The sequence below is a fragment of the Pyrus communis genome, chromosome 3, assembly GCF_041283825.1.
Source record: "Pyrus communis isolate YQ-2024b chromosome 3, ASM4128382v1, whole genome shotgun sequence".
Lineage (NCBI taxonomy): Eukaryota > Viridiplantae > Streptophyta > Magnoliopsida > Rosales > Rosaceae > Pyrus > Pyrus communis.
Window position 1 is genome coordinate 21,177,681 of NC_142567.1, and position 27,439 is coordinate 21,205,119.

The 27,439-nt window shown below is 36.6% G+C and overlaps 2 protein-coding genes across 3 annotated transcripts; one reads left to right on the forward strand and one right to left on the reverse strand.

The window, feature by feature from the left end:
- Positions 1 to 4,971: 4,971 nt before the first annotated feature.
- LOC137715379 (DNA ligase 1) lies at positions 4,972 to 13,616 on the forward strand. Of its 2 annotated transcripts, none has more exons than XR_015960864.1 (17): positions 4,972 to 5,890; positions 6,261 to 6,377; positions 7,075 to 7,176; positions 7,257 to 7,373; positions 7,660 to 7,890; positions 8,010 to 8,104; positions 8,640 to 8,727; positions 9,261 to 9,392; positions 10,379 to 10,491; positions 10,785 to 10,886; positions 10,968 to 11,029; positions 11,296 to 11,363; positions 11,471 to 11,544; positions 11,630 to 11,686; positions 12,890 to 12,967; positions 13,077 to 13,154; positions 13,225 to 13,616. XR_015960864.1 is itself a non-coding variant. In XM_068454683.2 (17 exons), exons 1-17 carry the CDS (start codon positions 5,087 to 5,089, stop codon positions 13,291 to 13,293), a joined length of 2,391 nt encoding a protein of 796 aa, XP_068310784.1. In that variant the 5' UTR covers positions 4,973 to 5,086; the 3' UTR covers positions 13,294 to 13,616. The 2 variants fall into 2 exon arrangements, 1 of the variants encoding a protein (XP_068310784.1); XM_068454683.2 differs by having other exon boundaries at positions 4,973 to 5,890; positions 11,296 to 11,367.
- Positions 13,617 to 16,003: 2,387 nt separating this feature from the next.
- Positions 16,004 to 17,901, reverse strand: LOC137716238 (uncharacterized). The gene is made up of 2 exons (XM_068455662.2): positions 17,742 to 17,901; positions 16,004 to 17,410 (listed from the first exon to the last, which is right to left on the reverse strand). The coding sequence occupies exons 1-2, from the start codon at positions 17,802 to 17,804 to the stop codon at positions 16,670 to 16,672; spliced, it is 804 nt and encodes a 267-aa protein (XP_068311763.1). The 5' UTR covers positions 17,805 to 17,901; the 3' UTR covers positions 16,004 to 16,669.
- Positions 17,902 to 27,439: the final 9,538 nt, after the last annotated feature.

Genomic DNA, 27,439 nt, shown 5'->3' on the forward strand with positions numbered 1-27,439 from the left:
GTTCAAAATTGAAAATTTCGTCAATTTTCTGTTAATTATTACACGTGAGCCGCACATATTAAGCTAAAACGAAACTCTTCATACACATATTAGGCTAAAACAAACCTCTTCGTTAATTGTTAACACGTGGGCCTGGCTCATGTGTTAATAATTAACAAAAATTTGACAGAATTTTCAATTTTGGGCATAAATCCTAATAGATTTTACCACAGGAGCTTAAATTCTAGTTTTTTTTTTTTTTTTTTTTTTATCACATAAGTTATCTTCCAACTACCCTATCACGACATAGACTATTAATCTAATTAAGCCTTTTTTTTGGTTCTATGAACTGCACTACAATATTATTATTTCATTGTACGAAATAATGCAGTAAAAGTCAAAATCATTGTTCTTTGTCAATTTTAATAATATTTTGGCATAATAATGTTTGTAACGTTGGTCAACTCCCAAATTAATTAATGCTCATCAACCAACACGAGGTGGCTTAGCGATTGAAAACAAATTCCAAACTCATATTTAATATTGCACATCCTAAATTCGATTTTTTATGTTGGTGAACCAAATAATAGTGGTTAGAATGTGACTAAAATATCTTTATAAGTCTTCTTGATCCTCCAAAATAATGAACTACTGTAATGAAGTCACCAGCTGATCTCCTTTTTTAAAATAAAAAAATAAAAAAATATATTGACATTAGAAAATTCACAATCCACAAGACATGGCACTGATTAGTTTTGTTAGTAAGGGCATTGCCGTATTATCATTTATCATGTGTCATAGATTGGGACCTTCAAACATTCTATTCAGTACTTGTAGGCCTCATTTTGTTTCTAAAATTTGGAACCGGATCCCTTTCGGACCCAAATAAACTAAGCCTAAGTATCAAATAATCCGGGTCATTAAAATTTTATTAAACGACTACAATTATTATAACTTTTAGGAGGCCTGTTTGTAGTCGTTAGATCAAATTTCAACAGCCCGGATCCTTTGCTCAGGAGGCTCAATTTATTTGGATCCGGAGAGGATCCGGTTTCCTAAAATTTGATATAGATAATTTTTAAATAGAATTTTGTTTTAAATTTAGGTCATTTGATAAGGACATGAAGAATGTTCTTGAATTCTAAAATTTGATTTTTTTTCTTTTTTCCTCAAGTGAATTAAACATGAGAAAGTTGTCCCAAACTAATAAGTAGCTCATTTTCATCACTTAGTATTATGGTATAGTAGTATTCTTCTTCACTAATAAATAAGAGGTCTTAGACTCGAATGTCGTGGATAGCTTCTAAAACCAATTTGTTTCCCCACCCCATTAGTGTAATATAAAAACCAATTTGCTTCCCTACCCTATATGACGACTTCTAAAATCTTAATATTAAAACCACAAATTCAAGTGAATGAGTAAAGCTCTGGCAATATGTTGACAAATATGGAATGATATGAATGATATTATTTTCAGAAATGAAAAGCCTATTCATAGTAGATCTTTTATTCGTGCAATGACTACTGTTAATAATTATTCTTAAGGAAAATATAAGTACTCTAGGCAGAGCAAAAATGCCAGCTTCAAGTATTTGATTAAGTGGAATTGCCCCGTGTCTCCTTCTGTAAAAATCAACTTCGATGGCTCGGTGTCCAACTCGATGGCTGCTGGAGGTTTTGTCATTAGGAACATGCATTGCAGCCATATCATTGTCGGGGCTATGAACTTGGGGGTCTTCCACCATCAACGTTGATGAAGCTCTTTCATTACGCGAGGCTTTGATCTGGGCTAAAAGGAGAAATTTGACGCATGTGATGGTGAAAGGAGATTCTAAATTAATTATTGATGTCATTCGGGGGACCTGTGAAGTGCCGTGGAATTTGAAGCTATTATTGAGGACATCAGGTGGTGTGCTACTTTTTTTTTTTCAAGAAATCAAGTGGAGTCATGTTTTTAGGGAAGCAAATTTTGTTTCCGATGTGGTTGCGTCCGTTAGGCTAAAGATAGATAACCTTTGTATTTGAGATGCTTGTCTTCTTGTGAGAGCTAATATGGTTTCCAGTTTGATTGTATTGGAACTGATTGTGTAAGAGGTTTCTTCCTTTAATGAAGTTCTTTTCCATAAAATAAAAAAAGGGATAATCTCAGTTTACTAGTATGAAGTTTCTTGGTTTTCAACATTTAGTATATGAAATTTTTTTCATCCCAGAGTGGTACCTAAAGTCATATCTATCCGTTAACGTGTGTGTGTGTGTGTACGTTTCATGGATAAAAGTCATATATTTAACAGCAACCTTAACGGATGTATGAAAGTGTCTTAAAATTATGACTTTAGGTACCACTCTAGGATGAAAAAAACTTCATGTACCAAATGTTGAAAACCAAGAAACTTCAGAAGTAGTAAACTGAGATTAACCTTTTTTTTTATTATTATTATTATTTTTTTTTTATGGAAAAGAACTTCATTAAAGGAAGAAACCTCTTACAAAGTCAGTTCCAATACAATCAAACTGGAAGCCATATTAGCTTTCACAAGAAGATAGGCATCTCAAATACGAAGGTTATCTATCTTTAACCTAACGGATGCCACCACATCCGCAACAAAATTTGCTTCCCTAAAAACATGACTCCACTTGATTTCTTGAAAGAAAAAAAAAAGCAGCACACCACCTGATGTCCTCAATAATAGATCTCAAATTCCACGGCGTTTCACAAGTCCCCCGAACTGCATCAATGATTAACTTAGAATCTCCTTCCACCATCACATGCATCAAATTTCTCCTTTTAGCCTAGATCAAAGCCTCACGTAATGCAAGAGCTTCATCAACGTTGATGGTGGAAGTCCCCAAGTTTATAGCCCCCGCGATGTAGGGCTGCAATGCATGTTCCTAATGCCATCTCCAACCAAATGTCGCTGTTTAGCAAGCAAAAGCTGGGTCTGGATCATGGCCTCAATTTTCTTTTAGTCTCGCTTAATACCAAGCGAAAGTATGGGACTAGATAACGGGGTTTAGCGAAGCAAGAAGGGCCTCGTAGTCGAGGCGAGTCCCATTTATTGTAGTCCAAGACCTTATCAAACGTAGGATAATAATCCCGGTTAAGGCAGTCCAAGCCAATCCCTCTTAAGGAGGTGAAACAAACGCACCCTAAATATTATTTAGGTTTCTATGAATTGTAATGGCAGATGGACTTTGTAGCTTGTGCCACGTATTAAAAGAAAACAAACTAAAAGGCCGAAACACTAGAACGAAGTCGTTGAAATACTGGAAATGCATTATCGCAGCTTGTAGGCCTTCTTCTTTCTTTAGCAGTTACATACTTTTAACTTGCAATTGGCCAATTTTTAAAACATGTTCATTGCAAATCCATTGAGGTCTGAACCCCTTTGTATGACCACTTGCCCAGACCATTAGGGGTCCTTAAGGGACCTTCAGGTCATCTCCAATCGTCAAAGGTCATAGGCCAAAACTTAACCCTTTTTGACACAAAACTAATCTCCAAATGAGGGATGGCCAAAAAGACTGAAGACTCTTCGGGCCAAAATCTAGCCAAATGGCTAGCGGGCTGGCCAAACATAGCCAGCCACCTAGCCCGAAAAGTTGGGCCCAACTGTGTTGCTAGCTGACGTCGTGTAGTTTTTTTTTTTTAAAGGCGAAATTTAAAAAATTAAAATGTCTATTTTTTTTCCTAGAAATACCTAATCCATTTCTACACAATTTATCACATCCTTTTTCACCCTTTCATAGGATGTTACCAGTGACATCCCACATCGTCCAGAGGAGTGATCCTTATATGTATATTCTCATCTCTACCCAGCATGAGGCCTTTTGGGATCTCACTGGCTTCGGGTTCCATGGAACTCCGAAGTTAAGCGAGTAGCGCGCGAGAGCACTCCTAGGATGGGTGACCCATTGGGAAGTTCTCGTGTGAGTTCCCAGAAACAAAACCGTGAGGGCGTGGTCGAGGCCTAAAGCGGACAATATCATGCTACGGTGGTGGAGCGGGCTCGGGAAGTGGTCCCACCCGGGTCGGGATGTGACATTACCTCATTTTAATGTCTATGTTAACATGCAAGTAAAATTAAAATGTTTAATAACATGAAACTTAAAACGTTTAGCGACAAGTGGCACTCACGGAAACCTTATTTTAATATAGTAGTTTAATTCATTTAACCAATAAAATTAAAGAACAAACTTAAAATAATAAATTATTGGGGGGCTAAAAAATAGCCCTCTTTGGTTGGAAATGATATATAAATATAGTCTAACACTGTTCAGTAAAAAAGTAATTTCTTGAAGGTTGTAATATGGACAGAAATTAAACATAGCCCTTCAGTTGGTGACAGTCTCGCAAACACTTTTCCGACCTCTGGAGGGTTTTGGAACCACCTGGGTTCCTATGTGGATCCGCTCCTGTTTCATGAGGCGTATACAATTATTTTCATTATAGTGCTTCCAGTAAAACATTAGTTAGAATAAAAGCCTTTCACGTCACGAAAGTTAGTTGACATTTGCAAGTGTGCTTTACTGAGATTTTCCTACTTCAATCAACTCTGTCATATTGTTGTAGACTTATTTTCGTAAACTATTGCTTTGAGAAATTGTTAATTGTTGCAAAATTAAGAGTGTGTTCCTTTATCTACTAAAGCATTCGCAGCCCTAGTTTTTGGTTTGATGGCTTGATCACACTGATGTATTCATTGAGGATTGCACTTATTTATAGCTGGACATTTTATTTTGCAACATTGTAGAAAAGGTAAATTGGATATTGCATGTGAAAAAATTAACGGTTTTTTTTGTTTTATTGGGTGTTCTTGTATATAATACAAATTTTAACAATTGTCCAAACAATGATATTTGTAATAATCGTCATTTCATAATTTATGCATTCGACATCCAAACAATGAAATTTTAATTGACGGAATTTTAGTTACTGTAAATTATAGTTCACGTTATTTCTATAAAAATTTGGAAATTCTCCGTTAAAAACATAACATGTGTAAAAATACATCTTTGTTCTTGATCTTCACTTGGAGCGCCTCAATCAATCCTTCCCGCCATTTCTCTCGAGTCTCACACCCTCACTCCCCCAAATCCTCTCCATTTGATGCTCTCACGATCACTCTGTTCATGCCATTGTCTACGCCTCCCCTCTCTCCTCCGTCTCCATTACCCCATCGCCCTCTTCCGCCCTAAACCCTCTTCTCTCCCTCTCATTTCCCTCTCCCCCCAAAACCCTAATCTTCGCGCCATGTCCTCCCGCCCCTCCGCCTTCGACGCCCTCATGTCCGGCGCCCGCGCCGCCGCCGCCAAGAAAAAGTCCCAGCCTTCTCCCTCCAAGAAGCGCAAAGCCCTAGACTCCACTGACCCTATCAAAAAACCCCAATTGCTGCCTACGCCCGAAAGCGTCGGCGCAACCCAAGACCCAGAATCCGTGGAAGTCAAAGCTCCGGAATCCAAGGAAATTAAAGAAGCTCAAGAAAGTTCTGGCAATGGCGGTGAGGTGGTTCCGGCAGGGAAGAAAGTGTGCGTGGTGGCGGGTGCTAAGAAGCGGACTGAGGAATTGAAGAGCCGAATGCCGCTACTGAAGAAGAAAGCCGGGGAATTTGACCCAAAATTGGTGGCGAATTGGGGCCAGGGCGAGAGGGTTCCTTTTGTGTTTGTTTGTTTAGTTTTCAATTTGATTGACAAAGAGACGGGTCGGATTGTGATCACGGATATTGTTTGTAACATGTTGAGGACTGTAATGTACACCACGCCTGAGGATTTGGTGCCTGTGATTTATCTTGCGGCGAATAGGATTGCTCCGGCGCATGAGGGTTTGGAGCTTGGAATTGGGGATGCTTCGATTGTTAAGGCCCTTGCAGAGGCTTTTGGGACGACTGAAGCGCATGTGAAGAAGCAATACAAGGTATTATTACTGTGGGTTTTGTGTTTTCATTTAATCTTGAATACGTGTATCGATTTTGTTTCATCAAGTTTTGAGTTTTTATGATTAATTGGGTTGTTTCATCTAGTTCATGATATAATGAAGGAAGATTAAAGAACAGAAAGTCATAAATCTTTGCTCCACATAGTTGATTTCTTTCATTTTGTCGAGGCTGAGTTGCGTGGGAATTTTTTGATGTTTAAATCTTTGTTACTTCATGCTACCAGTGCTCCTATCTGAGTTAGCTGTCACATTAAATGCATTTTGTCTTTTAAATCTTCTAGGAACTTCACTTTCATGTATGCAGTTTATTTTTCTTTCCTTTACTGATAAGTGAGGTTGAAATTTATAGGAGCTGGGAGATCTTGGTTGTGTTGCAAAGGAAAGCCGTTCTTCACAATCTATGATGCGCAAGCCTGATGCATTAACTGTCACCAAGGTTTTTAGTACATTTCGTCAACTAGCTAAGGTGATCTATCTTCATATTTCCGAACTTAGACTCTGAAATTTTAGTACTTTGATGTATTGATTTTGATGCCTCTTCTTGTCTTGCCGTGGGTTGCTTTATGTAGGGACCTGGTGTTGATAAGTACAATTTTGTTTTCTCAATTGATGTTTCTTTTTTTTGCTTTTCTAGTACTATAACCTTATATGCATTCTGTTGAGAAGTTGTCACATTTTCAAAACAATGTGGGAGTGTAAAATTTTGTGGTGATCAAAGTCCACTTCCCTTGACACGTTATGTTTCTTGTCAAAGGATCTTTTTTTTGGAAATTTTCTTTTTACGTAGAACTAGAACAGAAGGACGATTATTGTAAATTATGAATTATGAAAGCTAAAAAGGGTTTTTGGTAGGTCCATTAAATTATGTTTCTTTATGTTGTTTATCAAGGAGAATTTCCTGTAGTTTTGATGCACTGAGTTATTGTAAACTATTTAGGGAAAATAACTATTATGTAGATGGTTGGATTATACCATATTTAATTAAGCGAAAAAAGATTACACTGTATGGAATGTAGTTAGGTGGTGAACATTTTTCTCTTTAGTAATTTTACCTTAAATTTACTGGTGGATAAGATATGAAGATTTTGTGGAGGGGTTCAATTTTTTTTACTATAGGATATTGTTCTTGTAATTAACTTGCCCTTGCTTGTAAAATTTAATAGGAATCTGGGAAGGATAGTCAGGAGAAGAAAAAGAACCATATCAAGGCACTTCTTGTTGCTGCCACTGATTGTGAACCTCTATATCTGATCCGTTTGCTTCAGGTTGTAATTTGCTTATATAGTAAATTTCAGTTGTTAACACCTTTTAGCCTATTGTAAGGTTTAAGGGTTTTGTTTTGTAGACAAAGTTGCGAATTGGATTGGCAGAGCAGACTCTATTAACTGCATTGGGACAAGCTGCAGTGTATACTGAAAAACATTCGACACCACCTTCTCATATTCAGAGTCCTCTAGAAGAGGTGAGTTTAGGTTCGTTAGGTCAAATGATGTAGTTCTAGAGAAATCTTCATGCCATCAAATTTTGTTGATACTGAGTTTATAATCTGCTACTGAATTGGTAATTGCTAAGAGTTATGGGTCTTGTAGGGTTATTTAGTAGATAACAATAATTTTGGCTATTAGACCATTATACTTGATCTTTATGACAATATAAGTAGTTCTAATTAGCTACAAGCTGAATTGATCTTTTGTTGATGGTCTTTTGTTCTATCTTGTAATACGTTCTCTATAACTTTGATTTCTCAGGCAGCAAAGATTGTTAAGCAAGTGTACTCTCTGCTTCCTGATTACGATAAAATCATCCCTGCCCTTTTAAGTGGAGGTGTATGGAATCTTCCAGAGATATGCAACTTTACTTTGGGCGTCCCAGTTGGGCCTATGCTAGCAAAACCAACTAAGGGGGTATCTGAGATTGTACAGAAGTTTCAGGATACAGAATACACGTGTGAATACAAGTACGATGGAGAACGTGCCCAGGTGATACCATCTTGTTAATTCCAACATGTAACATTTTTCGGTTCATGATATGTTGTGTGCCATAGCATGCTTCATTCCTTTTTGTTTTCTGGTTACAATAACGTTCCCATTTCTTACAGATACATTTCATGGAGAATGGTTCTGTTGAGATATACAGTCGAAATGCTGAACGAAACACTGGAAAGTATCCTGATGTGGTTGCTGCAGTGTCGAGGTTGGGCTTCTATCTTGGTTGTATGGTATTTCATATGGAACTTAGGGGTGATAATACGTGAGGGAGTTTGGTACTCTGGAATAAAAATTCGAAGGTTTCACATCTCCTATAATATAAACTGAATCAATCTGTAGTGCATTTCTCCATGTGCGATGGGTTAAAGAGTTGGTTGGTTACTGAATATTTTCAAAATTCTTTTGGGATCTTTCTTCTACTACTACATCCCCACTAATGAAACTAATGTCATAAACTATACACTGCACTGAGTAAATTTAGGTGATTGATATTTCTGAAAAGTTAGACTTGATAAATGGGTGATGAGGCATTTGTTTTTGTAAACAAATTAATGCCTGTAATGTTTGTGGTCTGGTGATGTGTTTAGAATTTTTCCAACCTGTATTTGACTAGTTTATTTGTTAAAGTATGGTTGCAACTTCATGTTATCCAGAATGTTAATTATGCTGTGACAAAAGAAAAAAAAATGCTTATTGTGCTCTCAAATTTTCAGTTGCTAATGTTTTCTGTCAGCTTGCAGGTTAAAGAAGTCATCTGTAACATCATTCGTTTTGGATTGTGAAATTGTTGGTTATGACCGTGAAAAACAAAAAATTCTGCCCTTCCAGGTAAATTATTTCCCCATCGTATTCCAGTTTTATTCTTGGTGCTCTTCATGGTGATTTGCTACCCACCTATTGGAGTTGGGGTCACTCCATATTTGTTTTCGTTCACAAAGCTTCTCAAACATTTTTTTTATTTGAATATTAGATATACTTATATATAAAAATGTAAATCAAAACATGTTGAGAAAAGCACTTACGGAAGGGCAGGTATCCTCAAATGGTGTACCAAAAATAATTTTATGGATATGCTATTGTGTATTCTTCTTGTGGAAGAATAGTTACCAAAGTTTGACCTTTGGCTTACCCTTCCTTTGCATAATGATAACGCATATATATGGGTATATACTTCGCGGTTACACCATCTATTCCGGCTTCACTAATGATGGTGCATGAATATCATAATATTTTCTGAATGCTTTTTGACTTTTTTCTCTGTAAAAATATTGTTTTATGGCTTTTTACACCCGGGACAGTATTTAATTTTGAATATTGTTGAGTTAAGATTTGAAAGCCTTTACAAGATATTATTGTTGCAGGTACTCAGCACTAGAGCGCGTAAAAATGTGAGCTTGAGTGAGATCAAGGTTGAAGTCTGCATATTTGCTTTTGATATGTTGTATCTTAATGGCCGACCACTTATTCAGGAACAACTGAAAGTTCGTAGAGAGGTATAACTTTGTTCTTTCTTCCCAATTAAGTTTACAACTTACTGTTATTGCTCTTATGGATGGGAGCAATTGTGTTTCTCTAAAAATTAATAACTAATATCCAAGTCATGCATATTGTATGACCAGGATATCTTATTGATTAATTTATTTAGTAGAATAAAATGAATTGGTGTCGAAATTTACTATTTCTAGTCTTTTTTGTTCTTTCTTTTCTTGGTGTTATTAATTTTTTTTTGTTCTTTCATTGTTTTTTTATTGAGAATCTATCTTTGCCATTCCTATTCATGTTTTGAATTTATTTTTATGTTCGCATTTGTATCAAAATTGTTGATAGGTTCCCTTTTTGAATCAGGAAAATGTTTGTGTTGGTATCTAACTAGTGTGATTAAACAGCCTGCTATGGCATCTCTAATTGCCTTTAGGAACAAATACTGCCGGAAGGTTTATAATAGAAGTTAATTATTAATTGGAAAAGGTTATATTCTAGGTACAGGTAGCAAAGTAGCGGGCAGTAGTATCATTCAAGATTACACCTGTTGACACTTTACTTCTTGTTATTCAATGCCTTTGCATTAGTTTCATGTGTTTAGAGTGGGGAGTGCAAGAAGTTTAAAGTGCCAACTGTGCTGCTTCTTTTCGTCCTTTTTTCTAGTAGTTTATTAGTCTTCGTTGATGATGCCTTGGGGCATCAACAGTATTATTTCATAGGAAAATTTGAACATTAATGAAAACAAAAGTGCAAGAAAAGACGGAACAAGGTGTCGTGTCTTCTTAATAGTACCATAAGTCTATGTTGATTACAGTGAGATTACGAGAAGGGTGCCCCATTGACTAATTCATTTTAGGTGCCACAATTATTGTTGAAGGTTCTGCTTTATAAGAAATTCTGGGTTTTTAATGTCTTCTGACCATTCTTCTTATTCTGCTTTTACACCAGAAAGTAATATTTATATTCTTACATGTGAGACTGTTGTTGCATTGTGCAGTGTCTGTATGACTCTTTTGTGGAAGAAGCTGGGTTTTTTCAGTTTGCCACAGCCTTAACATCAAATGATATTGATGAAATACAAAAGTTTCTTGATGCTGCTGTCGGTTCAAGGTATTCACTCCATTCTTTTGACTTTTCAGGGGGCAAATGGATATGAACATTAGATAAAGTAATTCGAATTTCATAAATGTGCTGTCATTGGATCACTAGGATTTCAAGTTTTGCACAAATACATTTCATGAAGGTGGAAAAATGTACTAATTAATTGTGTTGAACTTCTGCCTTAGAATTTAATTTATTTGTGGTTTGGTCTTTCACTTGCATCCCAGTTTATTTTTATCTGTATAAGTTTGTCCTCTTTGAGCTATGGCCTTCTTTTGTTATTCCTTCATCCTGGATTGCAGTTCTGAGGGTTTAATTATTAAAACATTGACCAAAGATGCTACATACGAGCCTTCAAAGCGATCACTTAACTGGCTGAAATTGAAGAAAGATTACATGGACAGGTAAGAATTAGTGTTTTCCATTTTAGTAATCCTGATAAAGCTTTGTGAATTTTATGTTTATTCGTTTGCTATGCCCTTCAGTATTGGGGACTCACTAGACTTGGTGCCTATTGCTGCTTTCCATGGCCGGGGAAAACGTACAGGTAACTGTAATGAAACAGCATTTTCAGTTGAATGAAGGGGCACTTTCTGTTGAAATGTTTGTCTTTCTGGATTTAATAATTAAAAATTCTCCCATTTTTCTTCAACGTAAAAGTGACGCTCTTTAAAGGTTTCCAGTCATTTACATCTTTTAGTTTTATCTTCAATGTCTCAATGATGCAATATTCTTCTTCTTTAAACTGTCACTATCTTATTCTTAAATTGAAATACAAGGTGGAGGTGATAATCATAATCTGGTCTTCCTTAGGTGTCTATGGTGCTTTCCTCCTTGCTTGTTATGATAGCAATAATGAAGAGTTTCAAAGCATTTGTAAAGTAGGTCAGTGCAATTTTTTTATGTATGTGTTGGCAACCTTTTCAGTGATTTCCAATATGTTTTACCTATTACTGATTGGTCGGCCATGTATCTTTATTTTTTACAGGCACTGGACTCACTGAAGCAATGCTTGAAGAACGTTCTGCCAGTCTCCGTACTAAAGTGATACCCAAACCTAAGGTCTGTGATTCCTTCTTTCTGTCTGAATTTTATGTACATTGTTCTTCTGATTCTCTTGCTAATTTTGCTTTCTTGTCAATTGCAGTCATACTATAGGTATCATGATACAATGAATCCAGATGTATGGTTTGAACCCTCAGAGGTAATAACCATTGCCTTTTTGTTTTCTTTGCATATAGCTTTTTGATAGAACTCCCTCTGCACTTCTATTGTGTTGCCCAGTTCATTTTGCACATTAAGGGTGCGTTTGATATACAGGAGTCGCTTGGCTAGGACTAATTATAGGAATTAGTGTGGATTGGCTTGGATTTATTTTTGTCTCATGTTTGGGGTCTTCACTAAAAGGCAAGATAGTGCCCGCAAAACTGTAAACAAACATATAGTATGATTTATATAATTCCCAGACCTGACACCACTCCCAATTATCACTTAATACTACACACCTTTACACCTCCATCAGCTACAAGGGGGAGGAGAAACCAGTAGCGCTCATATCTTTAGAGTTGACAAAGTGAGAAATAGGGCTTATTTTTGGGCCCCATTTTCAACTTGTATAAAATCAGGATAGAGCCTACATAGCCCTATTTGGGATGCCAGTCCGGAGGAGCAAATGTACCCAAAGAGTTAGAAGTCATTGGTCCTGATTCCTAAATAGGAAAGGGAAAAAGCAAAACCCTTTTTTTTTTTTTTTGTGGGGGTGGGGGGAAGGGTTATGCTGGAAGTCTTCCTAATCCCTAGGAATCTTACATTTTTGTTGAAGCACATCTTGGACTTTGCATTTGATGTGTCCGGTAGTTTGGATTCTTAAGCTGTACAGAGAGATCTTTGAGCAAATCAATATTATAGACGAGATTGGGTCCTGTTTTTGATACAAGAAAAGTTACTATCAAAATTCATGGAATGATGCTCTTCTTAAATTATTTTCCTCATGGGTTTTAGTTTTTTTTTTTTACACTTCCACGGGTTGAGCTACTATAAGTCTCAGCTTGTTTGGAGAATTTAAAGAAATTATTGAAGTGGTAAAATACAATTTTCTCGAAAATGCTGAATTTTTCATCTTGAACAAGAATATTAAAAAGGTGGAATGTGAACAAATTTGTTCAAATTTACAAGGATTGCCATTTTTTTCCCCCTTATACTCAAGTGACGGAAGTTTTCTAGACTATAAAGTTAGATGGCGAATGAGTTTTAAGTACTTCCGGTCATCTGTTGTTTAGTTTTCAAAACAATGCAGTTTAGCTGAATTGCGTGAATATAGCTGAGTTTTGCTTTCTAAGTGCTAGACTTGGTGGAGTGGAGTACAGCTTCTTCTTGTGATACCCATGGTATTTTTTTTTTCTTTCAGGTTTGGGAGGTGAAAGCTGCGGACCTGACTATTAGCCCTGTTCATCGTGCTGCAGTTGGCATAGTGGATACTAATAAGGTTCACTGGAATTTTTTTTTTTTTTACTTGTCAATATTTGCTATTACCTTGTGAATGTGGATTAGATGATGTGTTTTCTTCATCTAATTCTATGTGCACGTGTGATCAGGGTATTTCTCTCCGGTTTCCACGTCTTATTCGAGTTCGGGAAGACAAACCTCCGGAGCAAGCCACATCATCTGAGCAGGTGAAGAAAGTTAATTTGAAACACTATTGTACAGTTTATATGTATTCTCACACACTTCTTCTAAGTTCAGGTAGCCGAGTTGTATAATGCTCAAGCGATCAACCATTCAAACAATCAAAATGACAACGAAGATGATTAGGGAACAGAATCTTCATCATTTTACTCATTTCTGGAGATGTCCTTCTGTGTAAAGAAATCAGCACTCATGTTGATACAGCTCATGTGAGTATCTCAATGTGCTTTCCCCAATAGTCTGGTGCCAGAGGCAACATATAGAGGAGTCAAAACATTGAGAATTTTATCCTGGGCTGCTAATATTCATCCTGTGCCGTTGCTCATTTAGGATTTAGGGCTTTGTTTTTTGTTGTTGTTGATCAAATATTGGGAAAACTGTACTTTGTATCAAAGCATTATCAACTCAAAATTTTCTCCTTTTTAATTGAAGTACTAATTTGTTTAGAAGATGGAGCATATCTCAATCATTTGTTTACGGAACTCTAGTTCATGTTGAGGAATTCTTGGGGACAATCGACCCGTGCACACACATTTGTTGACTCAGGTCATTGACGCGGTTGGGCCCACGCTTACATCAATGACCGGAAGTCGTTCACACAAACGCCTTGGCGAATGCCCCTAGCATATTTCTTTCATATTATCATGAACACAGTTGTCTTGTTTACTTGTCTACATCATTTTCAGCACGGTGCGCCTGATAACGTGATTCCGCCATGTTACTTGATTACATGGCTGCATCAAACCTTCAAACCCCAAAAGAAGGATAATGTAATGTATAGAATGGTTTAAAAGTCTTGTTCTCAGTTGTAATAATAACAAAGGAGAAGAAAGGATGTGACAACGACGTTTCCACTTTGAAGGAAGAAATTTAGGTCTTGTCTTAATCATTTGAACCATGAGCTGTTGGTCAAGAGGATCACATTCGAACCAGTGAATATTTCCATCCTTCGAGCTTCTGCCGTGTTGAAAAATCAATTGATTTTAGCAGCCACCGTTTCAGGATTTGGATGTTATCTTTTGGTCCAAATATTCTGATTTCTCACTAGTTCTGGGTTTAAACTAGTTATTGGTAGGGTTGGGCATAGTTCGGCCCGGTCGGTGAAAGTTTCCGAGTCCCTTAACCTATGGCACCCATCCACGGTGAAAATTTCAAGTCCATTATCGATGTTGAAGTGTTTGTTCCTTAAGTCAAAGTCCCTGTTACACGAAATGTTAGCTTTAGTTTTCGACTTTTGTTCTAAATGTGGCTGATTGTCGACTGTTAATGTATGTGAGATTGATTATAGGATCTACGCACATGAATCCTTGATGTAGATTTGAAAAGCCTGCGGAGTTAAGAAAAAACATTGGATTATGATTCGAACGATGGACTATAAAATCGCAAGTCACAGTGGCTTGTGAGGAACCTTCTTGTTGTAGTTGTAAGCCACTACTATAATATGATATGATTTAATCCCGTGTTCTATATAGTTTTAAATTGTATATCTAAACTCATAACTCACCGTCCAAGTAAAGAACTCCTAATTAACAAAAGTATAATGTGTAAGTTATCCCATCTCTAGAAAGGTGGATTATTGTGGCTTGGCCACCAGCTGGTTCTTTTTAAGAAAAAAGAAAAAAGAAAAAAGAAAATAGTAAATAAAAGTATAATCATAAGCACTCAATTTGCATGTTATGGGCCAAGAACACAAGCCACTGATGTATATTCCACGTTTATAATAAGAGTAGACGATATGGTTGAAATGTCTAACTTTTAAGGTATATTGATAAAAAAACAAATCCACAAGTTGCATTTTTGAGTAGAATAGTAGCGTCACATGGTCATCTTCTAAGTGAGAGGGCTTGCAAATGGTCATCTTCTAGCGTCACAAAATGGATTAAAAATACCCTGCATGAGCATTACAAAACATATGTGAGAGGGCTTGCAAATCCGGACTTGAAAGTAGTCAATTGCAAATCTCTCTCACATAGCTTTGTAATGCTCATGAACGATATTTCTAATCTCCTCTGTCTATCATTTTGTATTCCATTCACTCATAACTCGACTTAAGAAATGAAAATCTCTCGCCCAAACACGACCTAGCTGAAATGTAAATCATTTTAACAAAAAACATACTTTACTAGGGAATAGAATGACACTTAGAGAGCTTTGGAAGGTCACATGTCTCCATGTGCAAGTACAGTTGTTTTGTTAACCTGTATCCTTGTTGAAAACCATATGTCTTGTCAATTGTAGCTTAAGTTTGAAGAACACAAGGCCTGCAACTGTTTGAATTTGATGGTGCCAAAACATGACTTCTTCCATCTGCCAAAACATGCCTAATAGCATTTGAATTTGATGGTGCCGTAATTGATGGAATATATTGCACTTAAAAATATCAATTCAGCCTTAGTGTTGGTCCTCAATTTTCACTTGGAATAGTAAAACGATGTAACAACTTAGCTGCACTAGATGTATGCTCGTTTATTGTTATCTCTTTATCCTAGAAGTGAGAAGGCAGAAACATAAAATAGCTTATATACCCCGTTGCAGGTGAGTTTTTGTTATCATTTGAGGGAGAACTAAATTGTGCCTCCATTGCTCATTGCCAATGAATTAGAAACTGCAAAGTCAACTGAGTAAGTTTTAGTAATGAAATGTTATTGGTAAGTAGGATTAACCTGCAATAATTTGCTCCACTTTTGAGAGATAAAGGTTTAAGCTAAATTTAAGTATAAACAAGTGGGGGCAGATTAGATAAAAAGATGCCTTAGTTAATTTAGAATTAAGAATTAAACTAGAGATTAGGGAAAACAAATATTGATGTTGGGAGAATTCTACATGGGGATTGGACTTAAACAATCATGCTTCCCCCAAATATATATTTATATGTGTGTGTGTATATAATCATACATCACACCAGTACCAGATCCTGATTCTGATTTTTGGGTTCCACTCAAACCGACAAACAAGGCTCTTAACCTTTCTGGTTGTTGGCCACACCACCCATCTTCTAATAAACTTCAACAACTCCACACCTACAATCTTACTAGAGAAATCCTGGGCAAAGCTCTCGATTCACGTCATCCGTTCGACCAAGACAGAATCAGATTCACGTCATCCGTTCGACCAAGACAGAATCAGAATGAACATGAACTTCGTGAACTAGAATCAGAGTTACATTTTACATCCCACAACAATTTGGAAAAAAATTCAAGACCCCTTTCACATTACCAAAATAGAATATGAAGGGCCAAAAAGAAAATAGGCAAATTAAAACCCCCACTAAACAAACAAAGCTCTCTGATTTTTTTACTGCCTTCTTCTCACTGAGTTAACCTGGAAGCAAACCTCTCTCTCTGTACAAATCTAGATAGTTCAGTCACAAAAACCCAATTGAAATCTGGAAATTTCATGGGTTTTTTTTTTCTCCTCACTAACCTTTTAGTTGTATTAAAAATATCAAACAGTAAATTAAGGGGTAGATTAATAATCATAATCTGAAGCAGCGGCTGCAGAGTCAGTGGAGGGCAACCCTTTGGAACTTGGTCTCTGGAGGAGAGGCAGAGCCCTCACAGAGGGCTCTTTTTCTGTTAACTATGCCACAGTTAATGTTGACCAATGAGGGGTCTTGGTGCTGGAGCTGGCTTTGCAGCTGGGTCTGCAATGGTGGTTGTGGTGGTGGTGAAGGAATGGTCACAGGGGGGATCTCAAACGACTCCAGCGGCGGTGGCGGGTGTCTCCACTGCGGCAGAGGGCCGGCCAGAAGAAGGGTCTGAAGCAATGGGCCAGCTTTCATCACAGCCTGCAAAAGCTTTCCCTTTTCAGGCAATGGCTTCTCAGGCAGCAGCCCCACTGCTGGGTGTGGCATGGATGGTGCTGGTGGCAGCTGCTGGGTTTGCTGAATTGGGTCAATAACCGGGGAAGATACAATGCTTTCTTCACAATCTGAGGAGGAGAAGCCATTGTTGGAGTCGATTCCTCTTCTGGGTTCGTCTTCAATGCTTGAAATACCAGAGAGAGGAGCTGTTTGCTGCTTCTGCTGGGTTTGCTGCTGGGTTTGTTGGAGGAGGAGTTTCTCAAGGAGAAGTCTTCGGCATTTGTCTTGGGCTTCATCTCTTTCTCTGATGGCTTTTTGGAGCAGATCTTTGAGATGAGACATCTGATCGTCTCTTTTTCTTAGCTCCTCTTGAACTGCAACTCTTGTTTGCTCAAGCTCCACTGTTGTGTACAAAAGAGAATTCCTCAACTCTTCCACGCTCTGTGTGATCATAAAAAATTTGTAAACTTCAGCAAAAAATGATCCAAAAAAGTCTCAAAATTTGAGGTTTTGGGCTCAAATTATTAGAAGTAGAAACCCCATCATGCAAGTTTAAGCTCGCCCTGAACCTGACACTCATTCGAGGGCCCAGGGCGATACTTAAAAGCACACAATGAGATGCTCACCAAAAACAAAGTAAAGTTGTAAAATTGAAAGTTGGGTATGAAATTGTGGAGAAGATAAACCCCATTGTGCAAATTCAAGGACCAAATTAGACTAGAAATTCAGAAAGCTCCTAAGCATCTGAAAATTTTGAGAAATTTGTGGTTACCTTTCCTTGGCAGTAGTAAGCCCAGCTGCTAAGAAGAGGGCTGCTGCTTTGGTGGCTGTTCATGCTGGTGTGAAGAAATGGAACCCAAGCTGAAGTGTTTTAGAGAGAGAGAGAGAGAGAGAGAGAGAGAGAGAGGAGAGGTGGGGTTTTCGAGTGGTTGTCCTTGGTCTTATAAAAAGAGCTCAAGTCACTGTTTTCCCCTGTTGTCTGCTGCTTTTTTTTTTTCTAACTGGAGGAGGTTGGACAAAAGTGCGAAGGGCCAAAAGCCTACCCAACCCAAAGGCCACTCCCTCTCCCTCTCTGTGAGTCAGTCAGTCAGTCCTAATGCCTAATACGGCTATGTCACTGTTGCACATATAAGCGCGGGGAATCGTAAATCAGCGATAAAAGCGGGAGTAAGAAAACGAGTCTAACCAGGTTTTACTTTTTCCACCAACTTGCACAACATGAGAAGGAAATTCTGCAGAAAATGTGACATCCAAATTTCTGACAAAGCCTTTAGTATCTTAAAGGTAATTATAAATAAAAATAAAAACACACAAATGATTGATAAGACACCTTACTTTATAAATTATGGTTACGCTTTTCCTTTATTTTTGGTAAATGGCTTATGTATGACAAGTAAATTTGGAGCAAACCGTGATCATTTTTTTATTTTATTTTATGTTTGTATTCACTTTCACATCTTTTATTTTATTTATTTTTTAAATTTTTTGAAACAAAGGTAAAAAAATTTCATTATTAACAGAATTATTACACAACAAAGGCCCAAACCAAGCACAAAAAGCGAAAGAGGACCAACCAAACAAAACAACAAACACCCAAATAGGAGATTAGGTTAAAAAAACAGAAGCAAACCAAAAGCAACCCCTAGCCTTCTGCTATTATCGCCACCGCAGCACCTAGCAACAATATGAACCAGCGACCGCAATGAACGCCATAAATTGTACCAAACAACGCCTCAGGGATGGAAGAAAGGAAGACTCCCCATACATCAAAGAATCCTTCTCCGATTGCATCCACCAAGTAGAAGAAATCAAAGAGTCCAATGGGATTCCCATAAGCAACATTGCCAACAAAAGAAGACCGAGAAAAAGGTGGTATGCGAACACCCTAGCCGGTGGGATTCACATCTTAGTAAGGTTTTAAAAATCGAACCGAATTTGTACATATTGGTAGGTCCTTCGAATTGTGACAATGTGACCTAAGAGAAGAAATTACATAGGATAAGTTAATCGGGACCATGACGTCTCGGATAACTAATAGTCTAATACAATGCAATGTGTAAGACTCTCTTCACTTGACCTTGTATGAGTGGCCCAAGATGCGATGGTGGTTGTAAACGTGTTCTATGAAAGTTTCTCTCTTTGAGGCAATGATGCAGCCAGATTTTCAATTTGGTTTTACTCTTCCAAAAGATTAGTCAAACACCTATGCAACTCCATTTTACTGCACCATGTTAGCAAAAATCTCCTTTTATGGAGAGCAATTTATCGCCATCATGATTTGCAATGTTAATGATACAATGCCGAGTAGAAAGATTATTACCTGTGTCGTTGGATCATTGGCACGAAACGCCATAATTACGGTAAGTTCATGTCATGTAAGCTTTTATCCTTCCACTTGGACTAGGGACTCCGTAATATCTTAGACCATTTTCAATCATGGAGGGCAAACGTAACCCTTGACTATATTTTAGCCCTTCCTAAATAAATATTATTTAAAAAATATGGGATGGTTAATTTTTTTTTTTATCTCCAATCATGTAGGGATAAATCTTTCCATCTTGAATTAGGATGCATATGTTGGGGCCCGTTGAGGGTGCTTGAGGGCTTGTTATATGTACATGGAAAGGGATTCTCTTTGAATCCCTTCCACCTAATCCTCCTCATCAAACAATCCGGACCCTTGAAATTTGATCCAACGACTAAAAACATGGGCCCACTTTAAAAGTTATAATAACTTTAGTCGTTGGATTAAATTTCAAGGGTATGGATTGTTTGATGAGGATGATTAAGTGGAAGGGATATGGAGAGGATCCATTTCCATATGTACACAACCCTAGGCTAAATTTATGCAAAATCATTTTGGTCCTTGATTGGAGACGAGTTTTGCAAATTCAGGCTAAAAGTATAGCCTTTGGTTGGAGATGGTCTTATGGGATTTGCTGAGATATTTTACCTTGTTGAAAAGTTAAGGAAAATTGGGTCTCACTATCCTTTTTTTTTTTCTTTTTTTTTTTTTTTTAAATTTTTTTTATTTTTATTTAAGAAAATGACATGACACATGTACAAACAATTAATAAAGTAGTACTCTCTATGTATTGTCTAATTAATTTCTTCATTTACAAGTGGATTGCCTTGATAGTTAGGACATTCCTTTTCAACACACTGTCCGGAGTCAAACCAAGTCCCTCTCTTTTAGTGTATATTAGTGTATAATATCACATATTATAAATTGTTTAACAATTCAATTCAAGTTGTAATAGTTTCAACATTCAACTTAAAAATTGTGGTTCATCTATTTATCGAATAACAATCAGATGACTAAACGATTTTGGATTTAGTTGATTTTTTATAGGGATGACCTTAAAAAGTAAATTGAAAAATAAACGATTCAAATCATCACGCAAGATTGTAGGACGAACAAGGGAACAAAAAGATTACCAACATTCCTCCTCTATAATAGGCCTATACAAAAGGAGGTTCGTTAATGTTTTAACCAAGACCTAAAAACAAGCCCCCAAAAAAAGAAAATTAGGAAAAGGGTAAGACTCGAGGGTTTTGCTTTTTTTTTTTTTAGAAAAAAAATAAAAGAAATCTTTTTCTACATATTTTATAACTTTTTATATTCTTAGTTAGACAAAGAGTTGACAAATTATGGAACCAATAAAGTCGACAATTTTAGTGTAACACATACATGATATTGCACTATAACGATACATCAACTTCGTATGTGTTGTAGGCATAATTTACTGAACAATTATGGAGGCCATATAGAGAGAGAAGGTGCGGCATAGAGAGAAGAAGATAGATGTATAATTGTGAGGTGTGTGTTATTCCACCTCATTATGCCTTTATTTATAGTAGTAGGGAAAATTAATTCCTTACCCTTTAGGATTACAACATTTAATAGGTAATCTACTCCTAATAGGAATATAAGATACATTCCCATATCTACTAGGATTTACACAATCACATTCTTATTCCAATAGGACTGCAACACTCCCCCTTGAGTGTGTAAATACTCAAGTAAATGGTGCATCAAGTCTTCAGTGATGACGCAAGTATAGTTGATGAAGTCATCGGCACAATGAGCGAATGCGAGTCTCAAATCAACGGAAGAATGCATAAAAAGTAAAAACTCACAAAACCTCGCTATGTTAAAACCCAAGATGGGAGAAAAACCCATAAGCTAAGGAGAAAAGTGAGAAGTTGCATTAAGTCAAAACTATATGTCTTTTGGATGTAAGTAGAAGAGTTCTCAACGGTATGAGTAGCCCAGGATGAGTGCCTTGTTAAAACCTAGTTAAGTAGCAAAAACCAGTGGGAAAAATGCTCCTAATCGTAGGGAAAAAGAGTACATTAAGATCAAGTGATTATACTTCTGGATACTCCCCCTGAGTTTGACATAACTTCCAAATGAGAACTACAAGCATTGCATATGAATAGTTAGGCATACCAAATCCTCGGACAAGCTTCTGGAAGGTTGACTTCGGCAGTGACGTCGTGTAGAGGTCGGCAAGGTTGTCTAGGATCGGCTTGCATGACTTCAATCTCCTAATGCTTTGCTAATGTAGATGTGAACGCAATATGTCTTGGCATTGACTTTGTTGATGGCTTGGTCGGGTTGATACATGCGGCATAATCTTCATGGATCGTCGTTGGGACTCAACGATGGATGCAAACATAGCAAGTACTTCGAATATGCTCAATAAGAACTTCTAACCATGTTTCACTTAGGGCATAGTGAAGTGAGGTGAGTCTTGGAATGATTCGAAGATTTCGCAACTAAGGTCATATCGTAGACTTCCAAGATATTGCGATATCCCTAACGGTAAAGACATAACCATTTGGGGATTTTACTTTGTACGGGTTTGATAAGTAACCTGCGTCAGCATAACAAACAAGGCAAGTATCATTTTGAGGATCAGGGGGGTTGGATCCGCTCGAGATGCGTTGGGATTTGCCCTCATAGTACCTTCAGGGTACGTCTTTAATACCAAATCAGTGGTTACATGTAGGCATGGTGCTGCATCTTTACCAAGATTAATAGCGAATGAGATGTCCTGTCTAAATACAATGAGCTAAGTACAACGAAGTGCAAAGTTGAACTTATATATGAAATTTCAAATGCCATAGCCTATTCAAGAGTCTCATTTGCATATAACGTATAGACGATCAAAGGTATACTTAAAGGTGACACATTCGAAGTGTAGTTCAACTAATAGACCAAAATACCATCAGAACAATGCTTCAACTTCAGGTTAAGGCATAAACAAGTTTTCCCAAGATCCTTCATCTAAAATTCCATCTTCAAGTGTGAGGTAGTTTTCTCAAGCTCTTCTGGAGTCTTAGTGAGATATGTGTCAACGACATAAATTGTAACTCTAGCAATTTGGAATAAGACTTCATAGTTTAACATACAAGGGCATAATTCATCCATGACTGATCAAATAATCACCCAAACGGGTATACCACATTCGTCGGATTTTTCAATCCATAAGTGAACGCCTCAAAATAAGTTAAGAGGGTGTTCCGTGGTTTTGGAGCTATTTGAAACAGTCTATGTAATTCTTCGAGAACTTACATGTAAATCTCCGTATCTATATCCCCATGGAGAAAACACTAACCACATTCATAATGCTGCTATCAATCACAGGAAATTTGAGAGAAACCTTGCGCCGTAAGGGGTGCATCATATTGCACTATTTCATTCATCTTATAACGCTTCATTTCCCACTTGTAACACAACAGTGTTACCTTGGGCAGTATAGGAACGACAGGTCCAATACATATTTTGGTAAAGAATTTAACCTGGATTGCAACTTTAGTTGTCCAATCAGTTCTACGTTGTCACTTAATCAACGGAACACAGTTCGATATCGTCGCTTTTCATTTATGTTGGTAGTTTCCATATAAGTGAAAACATCATCGATGATAATCTCATTTCAATTCCATTTAGCTCATTCAAACTAGTGTACTGGACTAAGAACTTTAAGTCTTTGGAGAAATCCGGATTAATCTCATGAGATGGAAATGATTTGAGACAGCGATCGAGTTTAGATTCATTTTGTGTCGTGCCTTCCTCTTTTAGGGAAGTGAATCCTACGAACCGAGTGATCTGTCGTGCTCCAGGCCAAGACAGATTGATTGGCTATCCGCTGGTGTACCAGACCGTCCAACAGGGGTGTCTAAACTGTCTAACAATGGCGGCACACCCTTCAGGGATGTTGGCTCGATGTCCGTTAAGTACGTCAATCTTTGCAGGCATGTTTGCAGCTAGTATATGATCTCGTCACTTTAGCTAGATCAGAGGAATGTGTCTGGAGCAACATTCTGAAAACTAGAATTCATCACACTTGCTTATCACACTTGTGCGGTATGGGGATTGAGATGAGACATAGTGGGTAATGTCCACAAAACTTCTTGCCGTTTTACAGGAACGTTGACGTTCTTATCTCCCCCTAATGACGGGAAGACTGTCTCATTAAAGTGACAACCAGCAAATAAACGGTAAAGATATCGCATGCAAGAGCTTGAAACGAGCTAGTGTGAAAGAGAATCATGATCGACAAAAGATATACATCATTCTTTGAGGACCCATGGTGGTACGTTGCGACGGCGCAACTTGGCACATGGAATACACACCTAAATGCGTACATACGAAAATCGTCAGCTTCATACAAGATTGCATAGCCCTAGGCAAAAACCGAAAACTTGATACGTTTACGAAAATTCGGGTGATCATTTAAATTACGCTTTATGATTGTTAGGCGAGGCTATTTGGAGTAAATATGGGAATTCGATGTTCAAATTATAAACCCAAAATGACATGCAATACTTTATTGAAATCGTCGATATAAACTCTCCAGCATTATCCAATCTCCCAGACCTTAAGGGATAAGTAGGGTGGTGAGCCCTTAATTGGCCATGAGGTTTAGCAGCAATGTGTGTGGACAAACATATGACCAGTTTGTCGATTCATCAACCAAAACCATAAGTATTTATATGGTTTGTATTTTGGTTGGATTAGTCCACATATATTCCCTTGAATCCATTGTGAAAAGAGAGTCGTGTCGTATCTTTGCGAGGAATGATATAGAAAATCGATTTCCCTAATGAGCATGCTTGGCAAAGTGTGCTTGTAGGCAGAATAACCTTACTTTAGATAAGGAGATGCGTTGTAGCATCATTGTTCGACCTAAGTGTCCCAAATAGTCGTGCCAAAGCAAGTAAACTGCTCAATGTCTTTCAGCAACTTCAAAACCCAGGCCGTGGCCTAGCCCAAAAAATTTCCCATTCTTTTTTTTTTTTTTCGAAATTTCAAGGATTTGAAAAACCCTAATTGCTTCTAATTTCTTTCAATTCTTTGACTCACAAATTTCACATAGCATAATTGCGTAATGCATGAAACAAATATATATATATATATATATTGACAAATATATGAACATATACAATATATATATATATATCTATATATATATATGTATATATATCGGAAGGAAAATATAAACATAGGGGGTTCATGCATCATGGGGAATGTTTTCATGCTTCACAGTCGTTTCAAATATCTTACTTTATTTTAAGCGTACCTGATTGGCAGAAAACGATAAAAGCCTTTGAATTTGTAGAAGTTCCTTCTCGGAAAGCTGGAATTGCATCTCCAATGCGTTGTATTACATTCAACAAAGAAAAAATAAATTGAATCAATAGCATGTAGATCAATTCAATAAAATAATAAATTAATCATAAAAAGAATGATTAAAACGTAATACTCCCCTGATTGAAGAATAAACTCTCTTTAGCGCAGCGTCAAGAGCGTGCTGATAACGTGTTGTAGGCATAATTTACTGAACAATTATGGAGGTCATATAGAGCAAGAAGGTGCGGCATAGAGAGAAGAAGAGAGATGTGTAATTGTGAGGTGTGTTATTCTACCCCATTGTGCCTTTATTTATAGTAGTAGGGAAAGTTAATTCCTTACCCTTTATGATTACAACATTTAATAGGTAATCTACTCCTAATAGGAATATAAGATACATTCTCATATCTATTAGAATTTACACAATCACATTCCTATTCCAATATGACTGCAACAGTATGTGTATTATTGTTGTTTTCTTAGAAGAACAAAAAAATCCTACGTGCGTGCGTCAAATATTTGAGTGCTTTTCTATTGAGAACCTTTAATTAAGGGAATATATTTAGTTTATAAGCTATAATATGGGAATGGGTTGTTATGAACTAATGTTCTATTTTCATACGTTTTGACACATTATAGTGTCATTTATGTTAATTAATTAACTCAAATTATGTTTTTAATCGTGCAATTTAGTAATCATCTCTTATCATATATTTTGACATGTTGTATAAGTTATGTTAATTAATTAAGTCATTGCTTTGGTTGAATATCTCATAACATTATATATAAACTTCCTATGTGTTTCTTTATTTATTTTTTGTTAATATATTTATATTTAGAAGAGGTACGTGCCCGCATCAATTGTGAGTGCTTTACTAGAAAAAAAAAAAAAACAGACATTAAAGGGAGTATACTTCAATCAATGAAATAATGTATGGCATGGTCAGAAGTAACCCCCTTTTTCTGTTAAACTAATCTTTTGCCCAGTCCAAGCGTAGTTTAAGTTTCTTTCCTTCGAAATATTAAGACAAGTCAACAACTAACTTTTAGTCTAGTAGTATTTGTATCTTCTTAAATATGTCACAACTTCAACTCACATGAATGATTAGATGATATAACTGTTTGACAAGTTTCATACCTAGTTGCACCGTTGTGATTGTGCCAAACTCAAAATAGACTAAATAAATTAAGTCCTTGTAGAGCCAAATTTTAGTGGTGAACTATCTTGCATGATGGGTGTAAAATATCTACTCTTTCTTATACCGATTCCCAAACGTACCTCAAACCTTTTGTTTCGGCACCCGACCTGCTTAATTTTAAAACCATGTTCCCTATCATGCACTAACTGATCATTTAGGCCTTGTATGACAATATAGAGCAAACGGTGACAAAAACAAAGTAACATTCTCTCATATATAATTCAACCTGCTATAGTATTAATGGACGTCGAATTATATCTTGAACAATTTTCATTGACAATCTCATAACATGGTATATTGAGACTTTTGTTGTAAAAAGGAAACATCTAACTTGGTTAAAATTTTCATCATTTTCTTGCACGAGGGCTGCCTAACCTGTCCTCCAATTCTTTCCACTCTTTAATCGATTGCATTTGAATATGCCTTGGCATTGAAATTTCCTCTTTTTCTGTGAGTATTCGACAAATTAAGGTATAACTATGGGTACAACCGTACAAGCACTAAGAAAATTGTGGTTTCGTTTTCCATGCTCCAATTGTTTACCACGTGGAAGCAGTTGATTTGGCATGAGGCTAGAAAGTCTTACTAGCATTTACCCACACACTTTATGTGTATGAACACATTTTTTTAGAAAATGAGAATGAGAGAGGGAGAGAGAAAGAACGTGAGGGGAGTAGGAGGTTTTTGTTTTTGGTTTTTGGTTTGTATTTTATTTTAATTTTTAATTTTTTATATTGAAGGTATTTTAACATCATCTGTACGTGAGGTTTTAATAAAAAAAAAATAGTAAAATTTGAACCTATAAAATTACATTATTGCCCATCATTTTTTTTGTGTGATAGAAGACTAAGTAATCTTTTCACTATCTTTTAGTTGACAAAGAAGGTTTTAATTAGTATAGATTATGTTTTTTCAAATGAAAGAAAGTTTAATTAAATTTTAATAGAAACGCGTACATCAAAGACTATAATATCAAATAGTCACTTCGGCTCAAAACGGTATCATTTATAAAGGTCATCCCTTTCTTGAAACAAAAGAAACCACTAAATGTATTGTCCTATTACAATCACGGGGAGCTAAAAAGAATTTATACTAACTTTAATTGCTGTTGTAAACACTGTATATCATATAAGAGACCTTCAAAAATAGCGTCAGGTTACATTTCACCAGTAATCATCTCCACAAGCCATTTAGAACATGATTAGGTTAATATTGCAAAGCGATAGGTTTTGTCTGAATAGTCTCAGCAAAAGAATCTAGAAACTGACTATACTTCGTTATAAGTTTGGTTCTATTAATTAGTATTTTAATATGAAGTCGTATTGAAGTAGTTGTTTTTAAAGCTAATATTAGGTAGGAAGGATTCTTTAACTTTTACTTGGAAATTCGAGAGAATTTTTGTTTTCATGAGTTGAACAGTTTACTTGAGGTCGTCTCATGCGCAACATCTGTTTTCTTTTGTCATCCGAATAGATTCTTTCCCTTCGTGGAATAATGCTTTAGATCTCCAACTTAATAAGTTCGCAGTTTGTCAATTCTAGAATCTGTAAAGTTTAGGGTTTGAAGCTGTTATGCATACTTTGAAAAGTTTTCATACCCTTCTTTGTATTTGAAGAAAGTGTTGAGTTTTGT